At 50.7% G+C, this 19,228-nt stretch overlaps 1 protein-coding gene across 1 annotated transcript in view; it reads left to right on the top strand.

Moving 5' to 3' along the window:
• The window catches only part of TCERG1L (transcription elongation regulator 1 like), a 201,097-nt gene that overhangs the window by 22,578 nt on the left and 159,291 nt on the right, over positions 1-19,228 (top strand). The window contains exon 4 of the mRNA XM_027529121.1: positions 18,082-18,267. Within this exon, the coding sequence (XP_027384922.1) occupies positions 18,082-18,267 (186 nt within the window). The remainder of the gene's footprint in view (positions 1-18,081; positions 18,268-19,228) is intronic.

Consider the following 19,228-nt stretch of genomic DNA (forward strand, 5'->3'; position numbering starts at 1 on the left):
GATGCTTTCTAAGGCCCACTTGACTTCACATTCCAGGATGTCTGGCTCCAGGTGAGTGATCACACCATCGTGATTATCTGGGTCGTGAAGATCTTTTTTGTACAGTTCTTCTGTGTATTCTTGCCACGTCTTCTTAATATCTTCTGCTTCTGTTAGGTCCGTACCATTTCTGTCCTTTATCGAGCCCATCTTTGCATGAAATGTTCCCTTGGTATCTCTAATTTTCTTGAAGAGATCTCTAGTCTTTCCCATCCTTTTTTTTTTTTTCCTTTATTTCTTTGCATTGATCACTGAGGAAACCTTTCTTATCTCTTCTTGCTGTTCTTTGAAACTCTGCATTTAAATGGGTATATCTTTCCTTTTCTCCTTTGACTTTCACTTCTCTTCTTTTCACAGCTATTTGTAAGGCCTCCTCAAACAACCATTTGCCTTTCTTTTTCTGGGGATGGTCTTGATCCCTGCCTTCTGTACAAAGTCACAAACGTCCTTCCATAGTTCATCAGGCACTCTGTCTATTAGATCTAATACCTTGAATCTACAGCTCACTTCCACTGTATAATCGTGAGGGATTTGATTAGGTCATACCTGAATGGTCTAGTGGTTTTCCCTACTTTCTTCAATTTAAGTCTGAATTTGGCAATAAGGAGTTCATGATCTGAGCCACAGTCAGCTACTGGTCTTGTTTTTGCTAACTGTATAGATTTTATCCATCTTTGGCTGCAAAGAATATAATCAATTTGATTTCGATGTTGGCCATCTGGTGATGTCCATGTGTAGAGTCTTCTCTTGTGTTGTTGGAAGAGGGTGTTTGCTATGACCAGTGTGTTCTCTTGGCAAAACACTGTTAGCCTTTGCCCTGCTTCATTCTGTACTCCAAGGCCAAATTTGCCTGTCACTCCAGGTGTTTCTTGACTTCCTACTTTTGCATTCCAGTCCCTTATAATGAAAAGGACATCTTAGTTCTAGAAGGTCTTGTAGGTCTTCATAAAACCGTTCGACTTCAGCTTCCTCAGCATTACTGGTTGGGGCATAGATTTGGATTACTGTGATATTGAATGGTTTGCCTTGGAAATGTGAGACTGCATCCAAGCACTGCATTTTGGACTTTTTTGTTCATCATGATGGCTACTCCATTTCTTCTAAGGGATTCCTGCCCACAGTAGTAGATATAATGGTCATCTGAGTTAAAGTCACCCATTCCAGTCCATTTTAGTTCGCTGATTCCTAAAATGTTGATGTTCACTCTTGCTATCTCCTGTTTGACCAGTTCCAATTCGCCTCGATTCATGGACCTAAGATTCCAGGTTCCTATGCAATATTGCTCTTTGCTGCATCGGACTTTACTTCCATCACCAGTCACATCCACAACTGGGTGTTGTTTTTGCTTTGGCTCCATCTCTTCCTTCTTTCTGGAGTTATTTCCCCACTGATCTCCAGTAGCATATGTAAAATGTAAAATTAATTTTAGTAATTAACATAACATTACTTTTAGTAATTTATCTATCCCAGTATATTTAGAACACTGTCATTTCAACATGTAATTGATAATCAGTATAAAAGTATTAATGAGATAGTCACATTAATCTGTTTCATATTGTCTAAAATCCAGTGTGTCTTTTCACTCTCAGCCCATCTCATGTGCTCAGTTGCTGTGTGACTGGAGTCCCCGAGGGGGACAGGGCAGCGTGGGAAGGTTTATTTACTTATTTATTATTTATTTGTGACAATCTTGAAGATCTCATTGTGTGTGTATTTTAGCATGACTACTCAATACGGTGTCAAGGTATTATTTCAAAGAAATTTAATTAATGCTCATGAATTTGTGACCTTATAAAAATAGTTAAAGCATCCATTTTTCCTATAACTAAAATATTTAAAAGGTGTAAACATATGGTGTTTATATGCAAAAGTGGCCGATTTTAATACATTTCATTTTCCCCAGCTTAAGAATACTTCATATTTGTTAGGTGTAGAAAAATTGGAAATTCCCAAAATACAGATGGAAGAAAAAAGACACCCACGGCTCCAGCACATGTCTGCTTGCAGACATTGCTAATGTGTTGCTGCTTTGCCGTACTTGATACACTATTGTAGCATAGTTTTGTGCTCTCCTGCAACAATATTTTAATACAGCTTTCTTCATCATAGTATAAACTAGCAACTGTCATCTTTAATTTTTTTAAAATCTGACTGATGAGTCAGAGTTTCAAGTTTTCACTGTCCATGAATACTCTGTAGGCAATTGAGCATCATTTCTTCATAATAATTTCTGAGACTTCTTAGATGTCTTAATCTAAGTCATTGAAGGTTTTCACTTGCTTTAAAGGATGTAAGACTGCCTTGTAGAACTACAGACGTGTTGATCGGGAAAAGGATCTGTTTCTCCCTTTCCATCCTCGAGTGCATTGATTTTACTTTTAAAGTTCTGTTCTTACCTTCACTGTCTCAAACTTTCTGTGCAGCTCGTAATGGAGGAGTGGCAGCAGGCACTCTCGGTTCTCATTCCCAGCGGATGCTCCTAAATCCTTCCCCTCTAGCATTGACAGGGATCGTAGATTCTGTTAACTGTCCATCAAAGAGCTTAGAAAAGCACATTCCACTCCCCGTTTGCCTGTGAGGATGTTTTGTGGTAGAGACACCGAGAAGACTGGTCAGCCCAGGGCCCAGAACCACTTATCTGTCGAGCTGCATAATAAGAAACGCCCATTAGACTGTACATGGTTTTCAAAGATTATATACGATTGTGGTCTGAAAGCCAGTTAAAGAGCTAGACCTTACTTGTCTCCTGAGAAATCAGTATGCAGGTCAAGAAGCAACAGTTGGAATCAGACATGGAATGATGGACTGGTTCAAAATTGGGAAAGGAGTATGTCGAGGCTGTATGTTGTCATCCAGCTTGTTTAACTTATATGCAGAGTACATCATGTGAAATGCTGGGCTGGATGAATCACAAGTTGGAATCAAGATTGCTGGGAAAAATATCCACAACCTAATATATGCAGATGATACCACTCTAATTGCGGAAAGCAAAGAAGAACTAAAGAGCCTCTCAATGAGGGTGAAAGAAGAGAGTGAAAAAGCTGGCTTAAAGCTCAACATTTAAAAAACTAAGGTCATGGCACTTTGTCCCATCACTTCATGTCAAATAGATGGGGAAAAAGTAGCAACAGTAATTTATTTTATTTTGGGGGGCTCCAAAATCACTGTCGGAGAAGGCAATGGCACCCCACTCCAGTACTCTTGCCTGGAAAATCCCATGGATGGAGGAGCCTGGTGGGCTGCAGTCTATGGGGTCGCACAGAGTTGGACACGACTGAGTGACTTAGCAGCAGCAGCAGCAGTGTGTGCTTTAAGGAAAAGAATACAAAGTCACCAGTAGGAATTAGGGCTGGAGCCTTGGGAGAGTTTGTTGAACAAAGGCCCTGGAGCTCTAGCCTCATCAGCCCAGGCAGCCCTGCCCTCGGGAAGCAGAGAAGTGTGAGTGCTTCCCTGAGAATCGAGTCTTGACTTTTTCCTTGTGATAATAACCTGCTGGTCTTGAGTTTTACTTGTAGCTTCCTTGTTCCTCTGGCATCAACACAAACGCCTTTTATAGAAACAACATATTATTCACTCTTTTAAGGAAAATAAGTATTCATTTCAGGCCGCATTATCCTCAGTAGAGGGGATTTTTTTTTTAAGTTGGAAATGAACCTTGACTCTCTCCTGATCTAATTGGCCTATTTGCATTCATTCCCTGTGATAGACAAACCTGCTTATAGATTTCCCATGCCATGTGGGCAAGTTGGGGGAATGCATCAGAGACATTGCTGTGAGACCTTGCCCATGATGCACACTCAGGAAGGTCCCCTGATTCAGGAAACGGAAGAGTGGAGGCACCTTGGGAAGCAGAGGTGGGGCTCTACCATTTATCACAGAAGGAGAAAGGCAAGTGACTGTGGGCAGACTGCTGCCCTTGAGATCCTGAGAAAGAGGCACATGGATGGACGTTGATGGATGAGAGAGAAGGCGTCCTCGGAGGACCATGCCACCTCGTAACTGCAGCATTGTGCTGGACACCGAAGGTCAGGGCACGGATGTCGAGACAGGAGGGGAGGGCAGGGGCCGCAGCGTCCATGTGGATTCCGTGGATGATGAACTGTCCTTTACGGACCCGGTGCCTCTGGCTGCAGAGCCTCTGGTGACAGGTCCCAGCACTGCTGTCCGGGGCTGGTCACAGGTGCCTCTGCAAGGCTATGCAGGACGTGTGGCTGTGTCCACACAAAGAGAACGGGGGTGTGTGTGTGTGTGTGCGCGCACGCGCACCTTCCTGCAGGCATGGTGTCACGCGTAGCTTAATGTTTAAGGCTGCAAGCTGCCTCTGCTCTGCCTGGGGACCAAGGGAGGCTGTCTCATCCGGGGACTCCCTGTGGAAACTCCTGATGGAAGGAGGAGCTGCCCACTAAGCGAGTGGCTTCCCCAGGCGATGAATGGCGGAGGAGTGGTTGGAAGTGGGTTTGGATGCGTTTGCTTTCAGGGTCATGGCTGCCTGAGACCCACAGCCCTGAACGCATCCGTGTTTGATGCCTTCGGACCATGTGAGGCCAGCTTCCCTCATGCAGTCGGGCGGGTCTGTTGAAGCCGGATCGTCCTCGGGGACACAGGATGACCCGCCTTCCTCTTGGGTTCATCTTGACTTTCCATGTTTTGTTTGGAGCTTTCACGGATTCCAGGCTCACGCGGCCGTGGTCTTCTCTTTGCGTTGGGCACAGTAAACATGCAGCTATCTCACCAAGTGTCACGTCTCCCAGGAACCCTTCACTTCACTCTCGGCCCTGATGCTACAGGTCTTCTCTGGTGTTTCCTGGGGCTGCTGTAGGCCACGAGCAGTCTGGGCGAGGCGACAGGCTCCCTGGAAGTCCCTGGCAGGAATGACGGTTATGGGTGAATACCCTTCACCAAGCATCCTATGCTCCTGCCCCCTGCCCCCTTCCTTTCTCCCCCACCACTCCCTCTGCCCCGTCACAGGGCTGGTCGGAGGGTCTCATGGACCCTCGCTGGACGGGGCTTTCATAGGTCACGCCCACACGGATCGCGCCACTGCTCAGAACCCCAGCACTCCCAGGAGACAGCCTCTGGACCAGGGCTGCATCCATACCCCCAGTGAAGACGCACGGTGTTTGAGGACAGGAGCCTCCGAGACAGGAACTGGCATAGACATGTCCTCGCCATCTGTAGCTGCTGCTGAAATGTGCTGTGTGGAACCACGGTTCAGCAAATAGGGGGCCAGCACCTGTGCAGATGCCTTAAAATTGTAAGGAGGCTGACAGCCTTTTATTTGAGCATGGACTGTGTGCAGACACCTTATGAGGCCCTTGCCGTGGACGGGCCTGAGCTCCCCCAACCGTCACAGCCTCTGTGACTCAGGAAGAGCGTCTTCACCGCCCTGGGGGACCCTTGTTTCCCGGGGATGCTGGGCTCGTTTCCAGGGAGGCAGTGTTGAACCAGATCACGTGGGCTGCCCGGCTCCCTGGACCGGTCTGCATGTGAGAGAAGAGCTGCTCCCTACTGTTCCTGCATCAGCAAGGATGTCAGACCCCAACCCCGACAGACACTCTGATTCTGCAAACTCACGTTTTCATCTCTCCAGGGTATCAGTTCTACAAGGACAGGCACCAGTGCCCCCTATTTGCTGAACCGTGGTTCCACACAGCACATTTCAGCCGCAGCTACAGATGGCGAGGACATGTCTATGCCAGTTCCTGTCTCAGAGGCTCCTGTCCTCAAACACCGTACATCTTCACTGGGGGTATGGATGCAGCCCTGGTCCAGAGGCTGTCTCCTGGGAGTGCTGGGGTTCTGAGCAGTGGCATGATCCGTGTGGGCGTGACCTATGAAAGCCCCATCCAGCGAGGGTCCAGGAGACCCTCCGACCAGCCCTGTGACGGCCTCACACCATCCCCTGGGGACTCAGGACAGCACCCACTGCTGGCTGGGGCTGAAGGGAAAGGTGGGTTGGTGTCTCCATTACGAGGCAGTCAATCACCTTAATTTCATAACGGAGAGACACACAAGCAAGCAGGAAAATCCCTGAAAACCGTCAGCTCGTTGATGGCGTCACTGTCTAAATGCTTCTCTGTAGAGAGAGACGGGGCTGGGCATCATTCCTGGGCTTCACAGCTGCTGTGGGAGGTGGTGAGACCCATGAGCAGTGCTTGTAAGTCCTGTGCACTGAACATAATGAAGCAGCTGGACAGCAGCTGCCGGGTGATGGGCAGGTTGTGTCAGTAAACGTCTCACCGAAGCCCTCCCCACGCCTTTTGCTGCTGTGCAGACACACAGGCCATGTCCTTTTCAAGGTCACCAAAACCTCAGGCTGGTGGGAGGAACGGAATCCACCTGCTGTGACTTTCACAGGGAAATGCCTTTGTTTCCGGGCAAAAGGCTGTGTTTTTGCCACTGCTACTGCATTCGTAGAAAATGACAGTCTTTTCAGGGACAGCTGCGTGCACCCTGGGACGCTCCATGGGGCAGGCGTGGCCCGCTCCCCCTCAGGTGACCCCTCTAGGAGTAAACTCAGAGGGTGGAGAATCTGCTTGGACCCACTGAGGTCACTCAAGCGCGTCTGGAATGAATCCACCCGGAGCTGAGTGCTGCCTGGGAGCCACAGGGTTGCCGTGCGTTGGTTCGGCGCCTGCTGTATCCACCTGGACGCATCCTGAGAACACCGTCCTGCCCTCAAGGAGGTTGTTAAAGTGCGAGGTCTGGAGGTTTCCATGGAAAGTGAGGCTGGTGGGGGCCGTTGCTCTGCTGAGCCTGCCCTGGGGTCCAGCTCGGCTGGGGGCGTGGACTGTCACAGTCCCTCCCCACGCCGCCCCCCACCAGCCACACACCCCACGCCTTCCCCCAGGGGGCTGGGAGTTGGAGGGGGAGGCTGGGCTGTCGGCCCCTTAGGTGTTACTGTCCCCCTCAGTCCATTGTTCGCTAATGAAGATGGTTGTTGCCCCTTCTCCTCCCCTTTTCTTCACTGACTGTTCACTACATCAGGATGTTTAGATCACCCAGTATTAGCAGCAATTTGTTCTTTGGGGCCATGTAATTAATCTCTGACTTTAATAGTGAATATTCAAACTTGCACACCAAGTTACGTTAAATCACAAAAACAGCAATAAATTAGGATGTCTACCCCGAGCACAAACGTAGTGAATTTGCCCCCTCTTAGCGCGAGCTAACTCATACGTGCTCGCCTGTACCATCTGTGGTGGGGGCGGGGGGCTCCCGGGCTGTGATGCGGCTCCAAGGGTGGCTCTGCTTAGGCGTGTGGGCTTGTGCCCAGGGCAGGCAGGTCCTGGGTCACCAACCAGGTGGGCCCAGGGCACCGTCGGAGCGCGTGTCTTCAGTGTCCCCAACAGAGACATGTATCAAAGCCACACCTGCTCCTCTCCATATGGGAGGGGAAGGGGCCGGACTACTCCTACCTGGGGCTCAGTGCCAGCATCAGCGTGGGGAGGGCATTTCATCCCCCGGTCAGGGACGAGGAGCTGGAGGGATCCTCAGTCACCCTGGGGCAGGGGGTCTCTGACACTGCCGTGGCATCTTCAGGGTCTGTGTCCACAGCCTGCGTGTATCAGGGGCCAACAGGGCAGCCCAGCACCAGGACGCAAGTGGAAATGTGTGCAGATGTGCAGACGAAGGTGGAGTAAGACAAGTCAGGTGGCAGAGCCTCCTTGGGAAGGGCTGGTTCCTGAAGTTTTAAGAGAGACAAGCGGACTGCAATCCTCCCTTTGCAGAGCAGGTCTGCACCACACATGCCCGCCGAGACTGGGTTCTGTGGTAGATGGAGAGGACTTGATGGGAAAGTCATCTTCCAAGTGTCTGAAATGAGGGGAGGCAGAAGCCTTTGACTGTGTGGATCACAATAAACTGTGGCAAATTCTGAAAGAGATGGGAATACCAGACCACCTGACCTGCCTCTTGAGAAACCTATATGCAGGTCAGGAAGCAAGAGTCAGAACTGGACATGGAACAACAGACTGGTTCCAAATAGGAAAAGGAGTTCGTCAAGGCTGTATATTGTCACCCTGCTTATTTAACTTCTATGCAGAGTACATCATGAGAAACGCTGGACTGGAAGAAACACAAGCTGGAATCAAGATTGCCGGGAGAAATATCAATAACCTCAGATGTGCAGATGACACCACCCTTATGGCAGAAAGTGAAGAGGAACTAAAAAGCCTCTTGATGAAAGTGAAAGAGGAAAGTGAAAAAGTTGGCTTAAAGCTCAACATTCAGAAAACGAAGGTCATGGCATCTGGTTCCATCACTTCATGGGAAATAGATGGGGAAACAGTGGAAACAGTGTCAGACTTTATATTTTGGGCTCCAAAATCACTGCAGATGGTGACTGCAGCCATGAAATTAAAAGACGCTTACTCCTTGGAAGAAAAGTTATGACCAACCTAGACAGCATATTCAAAAGCAGAGACATTACTTTGCCAACAAAGGTCCGTCTAGTCAAGGCTATGGTTTTTCCAGTGGTCATGTATGGATGTGAGAGGTGGACTGTGAAGAAGGCTGAGCGCCGAAGAATTGGTGCTTTTGAACTGTGGTGTTGGAGAAGACTCTTGAGAGTCCCTTGGACTGCAAGGAGATCCAACCAGTCCATTCTGAAGGAGATCAGCCCTGGATGTTCTTTGGAGGGAATGATGCTAAAGCTGAAGCTCCAGTAGTTTGGCCACCTCATGTGAAGAGTTGACTCATTGGAAAAGACCCTGATGCTGGGAGGGATTGGGGGCAGGAGGAGAAGGGGACGACAGAGGATGAGATGGCTGGATGGCATCACCAACTTGATGGACATGAGTCTGAGTGAACTCCGGGAGTTGGTGATGGACAGGGAGGCCTGGCATGCTGCGATTCATGGGGTTGCAAAGAGTCAGACATGACTGAGCGACTGAACTGAGACAGGCAAACAGAAGTGAACATGCGCACTTGGGAGCCAGGCTTGTGTTATAGAATTAAGTCGATGGACCCCTCACCCAGCCGAGACCCTCTGCTCCAGGGAAGAATGTTCTTTCACACTTGGGCTCATGCAGCCGAATAACAAAACCGGAACCGAAACCTGCGCGGCGCCAGGCTTCCCAGATGGTGTTAGTGGTAAAGAGCCTGCCTGCCGATACAGAAGACATAAGAGACATGGGTTCAGTCCCTGGGCTGGGAAGGTCCCCTGGAGAAGGAAACAGCAACCCACTCTGGTATTGTTGCCTGAGAAATCCCATGATCAGAGGAGCCTGACTACAGTAAATGAGGCTGCAAAGAGTCGGGCAAGACTGAAGTGTCTTAGCACACACATGCACGGAGCATTAGCTTTATTCAGTGGCCAAAGAATGGGGAAGCAGGGACTTGGTTCATAGATGGACTTCTCGTCCACATGGTGAGGGATTTGATTTTAAGAGTAAAGACGGGGGGAGCGTGAGGCTAATGAGGTCTCCTGGGAAAGGCGGGGGTTCCAAGGGACTGGGGAACCTTCCTTGTTCATCTGTTTTTGGTTCTGTGATTTCTGGTCAAGGCCACTGGTACCTGACATTGAGCTGTTAATGTAGTAACGTCTGCAGAGAATGAGCTCAAGTTCATTCCCATCTTGGTTCCATCTGCTTTTTGCTTTTCTCTCTGAAAGACAAGCTTCCTTTCTTGGTCTCCAGACCAGGACTTAAAGGTTCGCCTTAGTTGCTATTGACTTCCCTGGTGGCTCAGACGGTAAAGCATCTTGCTTCCAATGCGGGAGACCTGAGTTCGATCCCTGGGTCGGGAAGATACTCTGGAGAAGGGAATGGCAGCCCACTCTAGTACTCTTGCCTGGAATATCCCTTGGACGGAGGAGCCTCATAGGCTACAGTCCTTGGGGTCTCCAAGAGTCAGACACGACTGAGTGACTTCACTTCCACTTTCTTTAGTTCCTATTGGGGGGCAGGGGGCAAGGTTCTGATGGAGGATCCAGAGTCGGCCCTGGCAACACTCGTGTGTCCTCCACGAGCAGACATCACCCTGCTCCGTGGGTCCAGAGGCTGGACTCTGCACGGAGTGTCTTTTTAGGAACGGAATGACCCTTTAGAATATGGAGACGTAGGTCCTTCCAGACATGCTGCTCCCAGTCCTCGCTTTCCAGGGCCTCCGGGTCTAGGAGCCCGAGGCTGGTGCACTGGCAGCCCGGCAGGGCAGTGAGGGGACGAGACTCCGAGGACGGTCACTCCTGTACGACAGGCCAAGACAACACGCGGTTGTTCTTGACACCAGACGGTAGGAAATGGGGGATTTGAACGGAGAGTTTTCCTTCTCTTGGGGCGTTCCTCACAGCAGACTGTCATTTGGGTTCTGGGAGCCCTCTGACCACTGACTGTTGCTTGGGGGCAAATCCTGACAGTATTTTCTTCTTTCCAGGAAAGATGGAGCAGAGAGCTTTCTGAGAACGTCCCCACCTTGTGTGCCCTCCTATCGTGGTTGGGCTGGGCCTGAGCACTGCAGGTCCCTGGGACCCCTGGGGAGGCAGACACACACATCAGCGGTTGCGTCTAAAGTGGGCATGAAGTGGGTGCTGGGTCAGGGGCAGTGTCAGAGCCCCCCTCTGTGGCAGGAGGCGGTGTGTATGAGACCCTGTTCCTTGTGGGTCTGCGTGTAACCGGGGGCTGCAGGGAGCCGGGAAGAGTTGCCTCGGGAAGGGGTGGTGCTCACTCCACGGTGGTGGGCGGCCGGCAATCCTAGCAAGGGGAGCGGAGTCTCTTCTGCGCTCAGGTTACTAGGACGCCTGGGCCACAGTCTGGAGGAGGGAGCAGGGTGATGTCAGTGGCTGGACTGCAGGGTCACCGACTCGCCACCCCTGTGGGGTTCCGGCAAACAGATTCCGTCATCACAGGGGTGCTGCCTGGGTGTTGGGGGGCAGAGAAGACAAACGTGGTGGGCATCCTGGGCAGCTCACACACAGCCAGAGCTGGTCCAGAGACAGACACTTTGGGGGCAGCATGAGAGCATCCTGGAGCTTGGTGACCAACCAGCCCAGCTCCTGGGTTTGCTTCCTCAGCATGTGGAAAACTTGACCAAAACCAGGAATTGGACATCTCCTTCAGAAAACCGCCAGAATGACAAACACCAAGAAAGGCAAACAGAATCAAACACAACGGGCAGGAGCTGGGCACTGGCTTGTCCTGTAGACACCAAGACCCATCGCTGCTCTTTCTAGAAGCAGCCGGGTAAAGGCTGACGGATTTCCTTATTCCCCGCAGCTAGAGGTCAGGACGCAGGGACACATGCCCGCAGCGGACAGGGCAGGAAGGACGAGCCTGAGTTCTGACTCTATCCCCTTGTCCTTCCCTCTGCTCACGTGTCAAAGCCACAAGTGTCACTGAAGACCCCTGACCCGCCTTCCATGTGTGAACACAGGCGAAGCCCCGCACGCGGACAGCTGCGTGAAGTCTCCTCTCGACCACGCACTTGTGTTTGCAGAAATTATGACCAGTTGGCAGATAGCTCACCTGGAGGATTCCACAGCAGCTGAATCGTGCGCTGAACAAAGAAAGAAACTGATGACTGTCTGTTCTTCGGGGCCGTGGCCGAGCGGAGAGCACGGCATCTCCTGCACATCAGGCGCGCATCCTCGTCATCAGAAGACCCGCCCCGTCCTGCTGTTTCTGCCGCACCCTCTGCAGCCCAAGACAAGGGTCTTCCTCTCCACAGTGTATTCAGCATCTGATGCTCCAGGCGAGGCCTTTACCCAGCTCTTCTGGACGGATACGGGAGTGAGGTCTTTAGTGGCTTACGTACCCTGCAGCCCGCTGGTGGCCAAAATTCCGAGGACCCTCCAGTGCAGGCCTTCCACAGCAGGGACACGGCGGGGGTCTTCTCCAGCACTGCCGCTCCCCTGCCCGCCCCCGAACGCGGCCACTGATGGAGACCCTGGGGCTGAGAGTCCAGGGCAGGCCTGAGAGCAAGAGAAAACCCAGGAGACAGGAACAGACTGGGCCACCCAGCCCGCGTGGATACCCCAGAGCTCACAGCGCCTGACGGGCAGCTCAGCCTAGATGGTTCCAGAGCCCCTGTCTGTCCCGCCACCCCAGGGCCACCGGCCTTTCTCTTCCTTTTTTTTCTGTTGAATCCTGGGAAAAGCAGACTCTAGCTGCTGGCTGGGCTCTGGGTTTGGAGGACGGTGATGGGAGAGGCCAGTGGTCTGCACGGAGCCCATGGTCCATGTCCTGTGAGGCCTCCCTCGGTGTGTCAGTGACCCAAGGCCCCCGTGCGGACCACAGGGTGGGCTCTGGCGGCTCGAAGGAGACCCCCGTGCCGACACTGCAGCCCGCCCAGGGGGAGGGAGGGTGTGTTAAGCCAGAGGGGCCCCAGCACCCACCCTGCCCGGGGCAGACACGTCTGGCCCGGGGGTCAGTGCGGACTTTGTCCAGGGCCCCTGTGAGTTCCCCGAATCGCGGTGAGTCCCACGCTCTGGCTGCAAACAAGGGCCGTGGAGGTGCTCCTGCGCGTGGCTCCCCTGGGGTCACTCAGAGAGCGCAGGCAGTGCTTCTTTGCACGTTTGGCCATCGGAGGTGGGGCTGGGGGGTGGCGGCCGTGACGGAAGTGGCAGAACAAGTCCGTGAGCCCGACCGGTGAACCCGCGGCTGCCGGCCGCCTCCAAGGGAAGCACACGGTTAATTACTGTTTTGCTTAAAACATTGATTTTATAAGTAATCCTTATGGGAGAGCATTTCTGGCTTATCTCTTAGCTGGCTTAGCAGTTTTTTTTTTTCTTATTTTTTGGCTGGACCTCTTATCTCAGTTTATTTACTCAACTAAGGGATTCTCTGCAGTCCTTTGGGGAAAGCAAGTTATGATAATGACTTATCAGTTGACACAATTTATTGAGTGCCTGCTCGTCTTCCAAGGCTCGGCTCAGAGGCCTCTCCCGAGGAGCAGCTGGCTTCCCGGGGCCCGTCCTCCCCGCGCGCCTCTTGGCTGGGGCCCACGGGCAGCGTGTCCCTGCGGGTGATCATCTTTTGCATCAGTGCCTCCCATGGCCTCATCTTTCCTGCCCCAGGCTGTGTGCAGTCTGACAGGTGGAGACGCTCCATAAACACCTGTCCTGGGGGCACCGGGGGATGGAGAGGGGAGGGACGCTGCCAGTGACTCCTGCCCGTGTTGGACTCCAGACAGGGGTCACAGGGGGCTCCTGAGCCGCTCCCCTCCCGGCACGTGCTGCCTCTTCCAGCTGCCGGCCCGGGTTGCGCTCACCTGTGCTCCATGTCTTGGAGGCCGGGAACCAGCTCCTCCTCCCTCACCTAGTACCTGGCTCTAGCATCGACACTCGATGCGCCTGAGCAAGGCTGAGCTGGTGGGAGCCTGGCAGTGACAAGATCCCTTCTTTCCGTCTCATCTCGTCCACCAATTATGACAGTAATTTTGGCAACATTGATTATTAACTTTCTATTTCCACTGATATTATGCAGTCAATTTTGTGCTCTAACTAGTGAGTGGTGCATTTTTATATGTATCCAAATGGATGCAAAGCAGGTTAAAACCTATCTTTCTGAGGTTTTTTCTTTTTTTTAAGAGGCAGATAAGGTTTTTTTTTTTTCCTTTGGTTGAATCATCATTTTTGACAGCAAAATCACTCGAAGATAAAGCTGTTCCCACATGCCCATCTGTAAAATGCTCTTGCCTTGGCAACTGTTCAACTCACTCTTAGTTACTCTCTCATCCTTTGCTTCAAGACCATCTTCATTTTGAACCAAAGATCCAGTTATTCAACAAATTCGAGAGTAGCCTACCACCAAGGTCAGCGACCGTGGCTTCAAGAATCGCAGTCCTTTGAAGCCCTGTGTCACAGTGGCAGACCTGACTCTGAACACAGCCAAGGAGTTAAATTCCACTGACAGCACCGGCGGTGAGATGACACACAGGAGTCCTGAAGGAGGGAAGCTGAAATTACAAAGAAATTTTTGTGTGAAGCCTCACCGTGTGTGGGCTTTCTCAGAATTACCTTATTAAACTGACCCTGCATACCCTAAAATGCTCACCCTGCTTTGACCCTGAACAGCCATCCTGGATTAGGCACGAAATGCAGAAAGTAACTTTTTTTTAAACACAGTCGTATAAGTCATGCTTATTTATACTGTATGCTTAGTCACTCTGGCTCTGTGCGGCCCTGTGGACTGTAGCCCACTAGGCTCCTCTGTCCATAGGGTTTTTTTTTTCAGGCAAGAATACTGTAGTCAGTTGCCATTTCCTTCTCCAGGGGATCTCCTTGACCCAGGGATTGAACCTGTGTCTCCTGTGTCTCCAGCATTGCCGGCGGAATCTGTGCCCGCAGAGCTATTGACCGGGCAACCCCTGCTGTAATGGTGGCTGGTTACGTGAATAGGCAATTTTGTGCGCTGGGTCCATTGCTGGGAATACTAGGCTCTAGTTAATAACTGGACTTGGGAGGGCCATTTAATGACGGGGGACGTGTTTATTCTAATGCCTCGTAGAGGAGCAGTGCAGGCAGTGTGCGCGCAGTCCAGACCTTGCCTCTGGAAACTTCTGGTTGGCTACACGGCAGAAGGTCCACAGTGTTCAGCTGCGGGGGCTGTGCGGATGTTTTTAGACACCTATTTTCTCCACTTTATACCTTTTTATAATGTGTTTTTATTAAGTAAGACAATATATATTGAACAGTGGGTTTTCCCCTGACTTTACATCTGTGTGTGACGATGAGACACCGCTGCGCCCTGCTGGAATGTCTGAAACCCAGAGCACTGACGCCAAGTGCGGATGGGCTGTGGGGCAACGTGAACTCTGCTTCATGGCTGGTGGGGAGTGAAAAGGTGCAGCCGCTTTGCCGGACAGTCTGGCAGTTTCTTATAAAGCAAAAGGTGTCTTACTGTGTGACCCAGCAGTCACATTCCTTGATATTTACCCAAATGAGTTGAGAACTCATGTCCAAACAAAAACATGCACACAAACATTTGCAACAGTTTTATTCGTAATGTTAAATACTTAAAAACAACCAGGAAAGCCTTCAGCAGGTGAATGGGTGAACTGTGGTATATCCATACAGTGGAATATTACTCAGTAATAAAAGGAAATGAGCCCTCTAGCCACGAAAAGACATAGGGGACTTTAAATACAAACAGACACACTTGGGAGATATAGCGGGTTTGGTTCCCGACCACTGCAATAAAAGAAATACAGCAATAAAGCAACGTTTTGGCTTCCAAATGCATATAAACAATATCTTTGCATTATCCTACAGCCCATTAAGTGTGCAATAGCATTATGTGTAAAACAACGTACATTCCTTAATTAAAAAATACCTTACTGCTAATAACTGCTGACCGTCATCTGAGCCTTCACGGGTTGTGGCCTTTTTGCTGGAGGAACTTGTGTGATGCTGACGGCTGTTGGCTGATCAGGGTGATGTTGCCAAAGCTTGGGGTGGCAGCAGCCATTTATTCAAATAATACAGCAGTGAATTTGCTGCATAAGTTTATTTCTTCTCAAGAATGACTTCTCTTTTGCCTGCAGTGTCATCTGATAGCATTTTACTCACAGTAGACCTTCTTTCAAAACTTGAGTCAGTGCTCCCGAACCTTCTCACTGCTTATTCAGCTAAGTGTATGCGATAGTCAACATGCTTTGCTGTCATTTCAGCAGTTGTTATAGCTCCTTCACCAGGTGTAGATTCCATCTCAAAGAACCGCTCTCTCTGCTCATCCTTAAGAGGCAGCTCCGTGCTCATCCATAAAGTTTAGCACAAACGTGCAACAGTTCACGCATGTCTTCAGGTGCCGCGTCTCACTCGAATTCTCCCGCTCTTTCCACAACATCTGCGGTTTCTTCCCTACTGCCCTCAAAGTCGCCCACGAAGCTTGGAATCAACTTCATCTAAACTCCTGTTAAGGTTGATGGTTTGATCTCTTCCCAGGAATCTTAGATATTCTTAATGACATTTTGAATGGCGAATCCTTTGCAGAAGGCTTTCAGTTGACTTTCCCCAGATCCACCAGAGAAATCATCATGTATGGCAGCTATAGCCTTCTGAGGGGCTTTCCAGGTGGATCAGTGGTAAAGAATTTAGCTCTCGATGCAGAAGACAGGTTCAATCCCTGGGTCAGCAAGATCCTCTTGAAGAAGAAATGGCAACCCACTCGAGTATTATTGCCTGGGAAATCCCATGGATAGAGGAGCCTGGTGGCCGCAGTCCATGGGGTTGCAAAGAATCAGACACAGCTGAGCATGCAGCAGCAGCTTTATGAAATGTAATTCTTACATAATAAGACTTAGAAGTCCAAGTGACTCCTGTGTCCATGGGCTGTAGAATGGATGCTGCATTAGCAGGCATGAGAATATTAATGTCCTGTCTGTCAAAGTTCCTGGGTGACCAGGAGCATTGTCAATGAGCAGTAATATTTTGAAATAAATCTGTTTTTTTTTTTTTTCCTGAGAAGTAGGTCTCAGCAGTGGGCTTCAAATGTTTAGTAAGCCTGTTGTAAAGAGATGTGATATTGCTATCCTGTTTGTAGAGCACAGGAGGGTAGATTTAGCATAATGCTTAAGGGCCCTGGGATTTTTGGAATGGTGAATGTATTGGCTTCAACTTAAAGTTAGGGGCTAGCTGCGATAGCCCCTAACAAGAGAGTCGGCCTGCCCTTTGAAGCTTTGAAGCATTGACTTCTCATCTCTAGCTAAGAAAGTCCTAGATGCCATCTTCTTTCAATAGAAGGCTGTTTTGCCTACATTAAAAATACATTATTTAGTATAGTCATCTTCATGAGTTATCTTAGCTAGATCTTCTGAATAACTTGCTGCAGCTTCTACAGCAACACTTTTAATTGCCTTCAAGAACGTTTCCTTTGCTTTCAGTTCAGCTCAGTTCAGTCACTTAGACATGTCCGACTCTGCAACCCCATGAATTGTAGCACGCCAGGCCTCCCTGTCCATCACCAACTCCCAGAGTTCACTCAGACTCATGTCCATCGAGTCAGTGATGCCATCCAGCCGTCTCATCCTCTGTCGTCCCCTTCTCCTCCTGCCCCCAATCCCTCCCAGCATCAGGGTCTTTTCAAATGAGTCAACTCTTCGCATGAGGTGGCCAAAGTACTGGAGTTTCAGCTTTAGCATCATTCCTTCCAAAGAAATCCCAGGGCTGATCTCCTTTAGGATGGCCTGGTTGGACCTCCTTGCAGTCCAAGGGACTCTCAAGAGTCTTCTCCAACACCACAGTTCAAAAGCATCAGTTCTTCACACCTTGACGAATGGTGCAAGAGGCCTTGCTTTCAGCCCGTCTCAGCTTCTGACATGTCTTCCTCATTGTGTTCAGTCATTTCTGGCTTGTGGAGATGAACAGGCAGAGCACACAGGGTTTTTAGTTCTGCCTTTGATGAAACTTGTAGAATGTACAGCACGAACGGTGAACTGTAATGTAAATATAGACTTGGGGTCATAATGTATCAGTGTTGGTTCATGAATGTAGCACCCGATCCAAGCGGGTGATAAGAGGGAAGTATGTGGGAATTCTCTGCACTTTCTGCTCAAGTTGTCTGTAACTCTAAACCTGCTCTATAAAAAATTAAATTTAAAAAGTCTGTGAATGCCATCACAGCGCACTTGGAAAATACAGAAAGACAGAAATGAACAGAAACGCAGGAATCTGGCATCAAGTGTGCCCTTTGCTATTTAAAGTGTGAGACGCACAGCTCTGTCCCTGAGACCAAGAACATGCTTGGCATCTATTCAACCAAGTGAAGACTGGTTGACCTAGTGGCTGTGTAGAAATGGAGGTGAGCGTGTAAGAGGCTTTGTTTACTGACCCTCATACTGTGAGCGGCAGCAAAGTGCCTTCTGTCTAAGGCAGGCTTGTCCTCTGGAGACTGTGGCCCTGAGGGCACACAGCTCTGTGCACAGGTGGCATCTGGGCGGGTTGAGAGCTCATCACGCTTATTTCAGGGACAGTGGCCAGGTCATGGGCTTCCAAGAAAGGGGTCACCACGCTCTTGTGTTCTTGGTGCTCACATGCTCTGTGATGAAATGGCATTATCTGCGGTGGACGTGGGCATCCTGTGCTGACCTCCCTGTCCCCCTCTGCAGGTGGTTGTCACAGCAGCCTTAGGCCCCTGGGCAGCAGCCCCACCGTGGCCGTCGCCGCCGCCGCCACTGCCGTGGTCTCCATGGATCCCGAGGGGCTCGGGGGCCCGGCCCCCTCCAGGGTGCAGCCCTGCCACTTGCTGACCCTGGCGCCCATCAGAATGCCCTTGCGGACCGCACCCTTCCCCGGTAAGTACCCAGCCCCGTCTCTCCGAGCCATGGGCTGGCGAGAGTCCACAGCATGGCAGCCCAGGTGGGGCCCCTGCTGGCCTCCAGGTCCATGGTTTCCTGGGTTCTGGTGCTGGGCGCACTGGGGAGGGATTCCCGGGTGTGCTCATCCTCAGACCACCCATGGACCTCAGTCCCACTGACCAAGGCTGCGTGGGTCAGTGGGTCAACCTGGGCATTTCCTGCCATGAAACAGTGTCAAGTTTCCATTTGAAGAAAGGAGGCACGCCTTTACTTACTCTTCATGGGAATGTTGCACATAACAGAGAAATATCTAATTGTCTGAGGCAGAACTTGGAAGAAAGCACAGGCAATGTGCTGGAAAAGAACCGTGCATCCGAGTTAATGAAATGAAAAAGTACACAGCGCAGACTCGCCTGCGGTCTCCCTGAGCTGTCCCTCCTGGGCTGGCCCGGGCCTGCTATGAGCACGAGGGGTGGGTCCCCCATCACGGCAGGGCCTGTGCAGGGGCCCGCCAAAGCCCGTGGCCGGGCGCCAAGGGGGCACCAAGGCTCTGAGTCCGCCATGCAGTGGGCCTGCTGTTCGAAGTCCTCGGGGCCGAGGCGGGGCTGGCGGACACGGGTGTTGTGAGCTGAGGTGCAGGATGAGGGTCTCAGGAAGGAGAGGGATGAGGATGAGGGAGCTGGAGGGCCTGGTCCCGGACTGGTTGTCCTCAGCTTGCACACGCGTGCCTGCTCACTGTCACTAGCAGGCGTGTGCCCCGGCCGTCCTGGCGAGTGCATGTTTGGGTCGGTCCTTAAATGTCACAAAAGCAGGGTTGATCTGGAGGACACTTAGCAAGTGCTGGAGTCTTGTGAGTTAGTACTATCTATTGGAGTTCTAGTTTTTCACATGATACAATAAGACTTGGATAGAAATTCTGTGGGATTATTGATTCTATACTAGAGTTAATCCTAGAATT

This window comes from Bos indicus x Bos taurus, chromosome 26 (genome assembly GCF_003369695.1).
Source record: "Bos indicus x Bos taurus breed Angus x Brahman F1 hybrid chromosome 26, Bos_hybrid_MaternalHap_v2.0, whole genome shotgun sequence".
Taxonomy (NCBI): domain Eukaryota; kingdom Metazoa; phylum Chordata; class Mammalia; order Artiodactyla; family Bovidae; genus Bos; species Bos indicus x Bos taurus.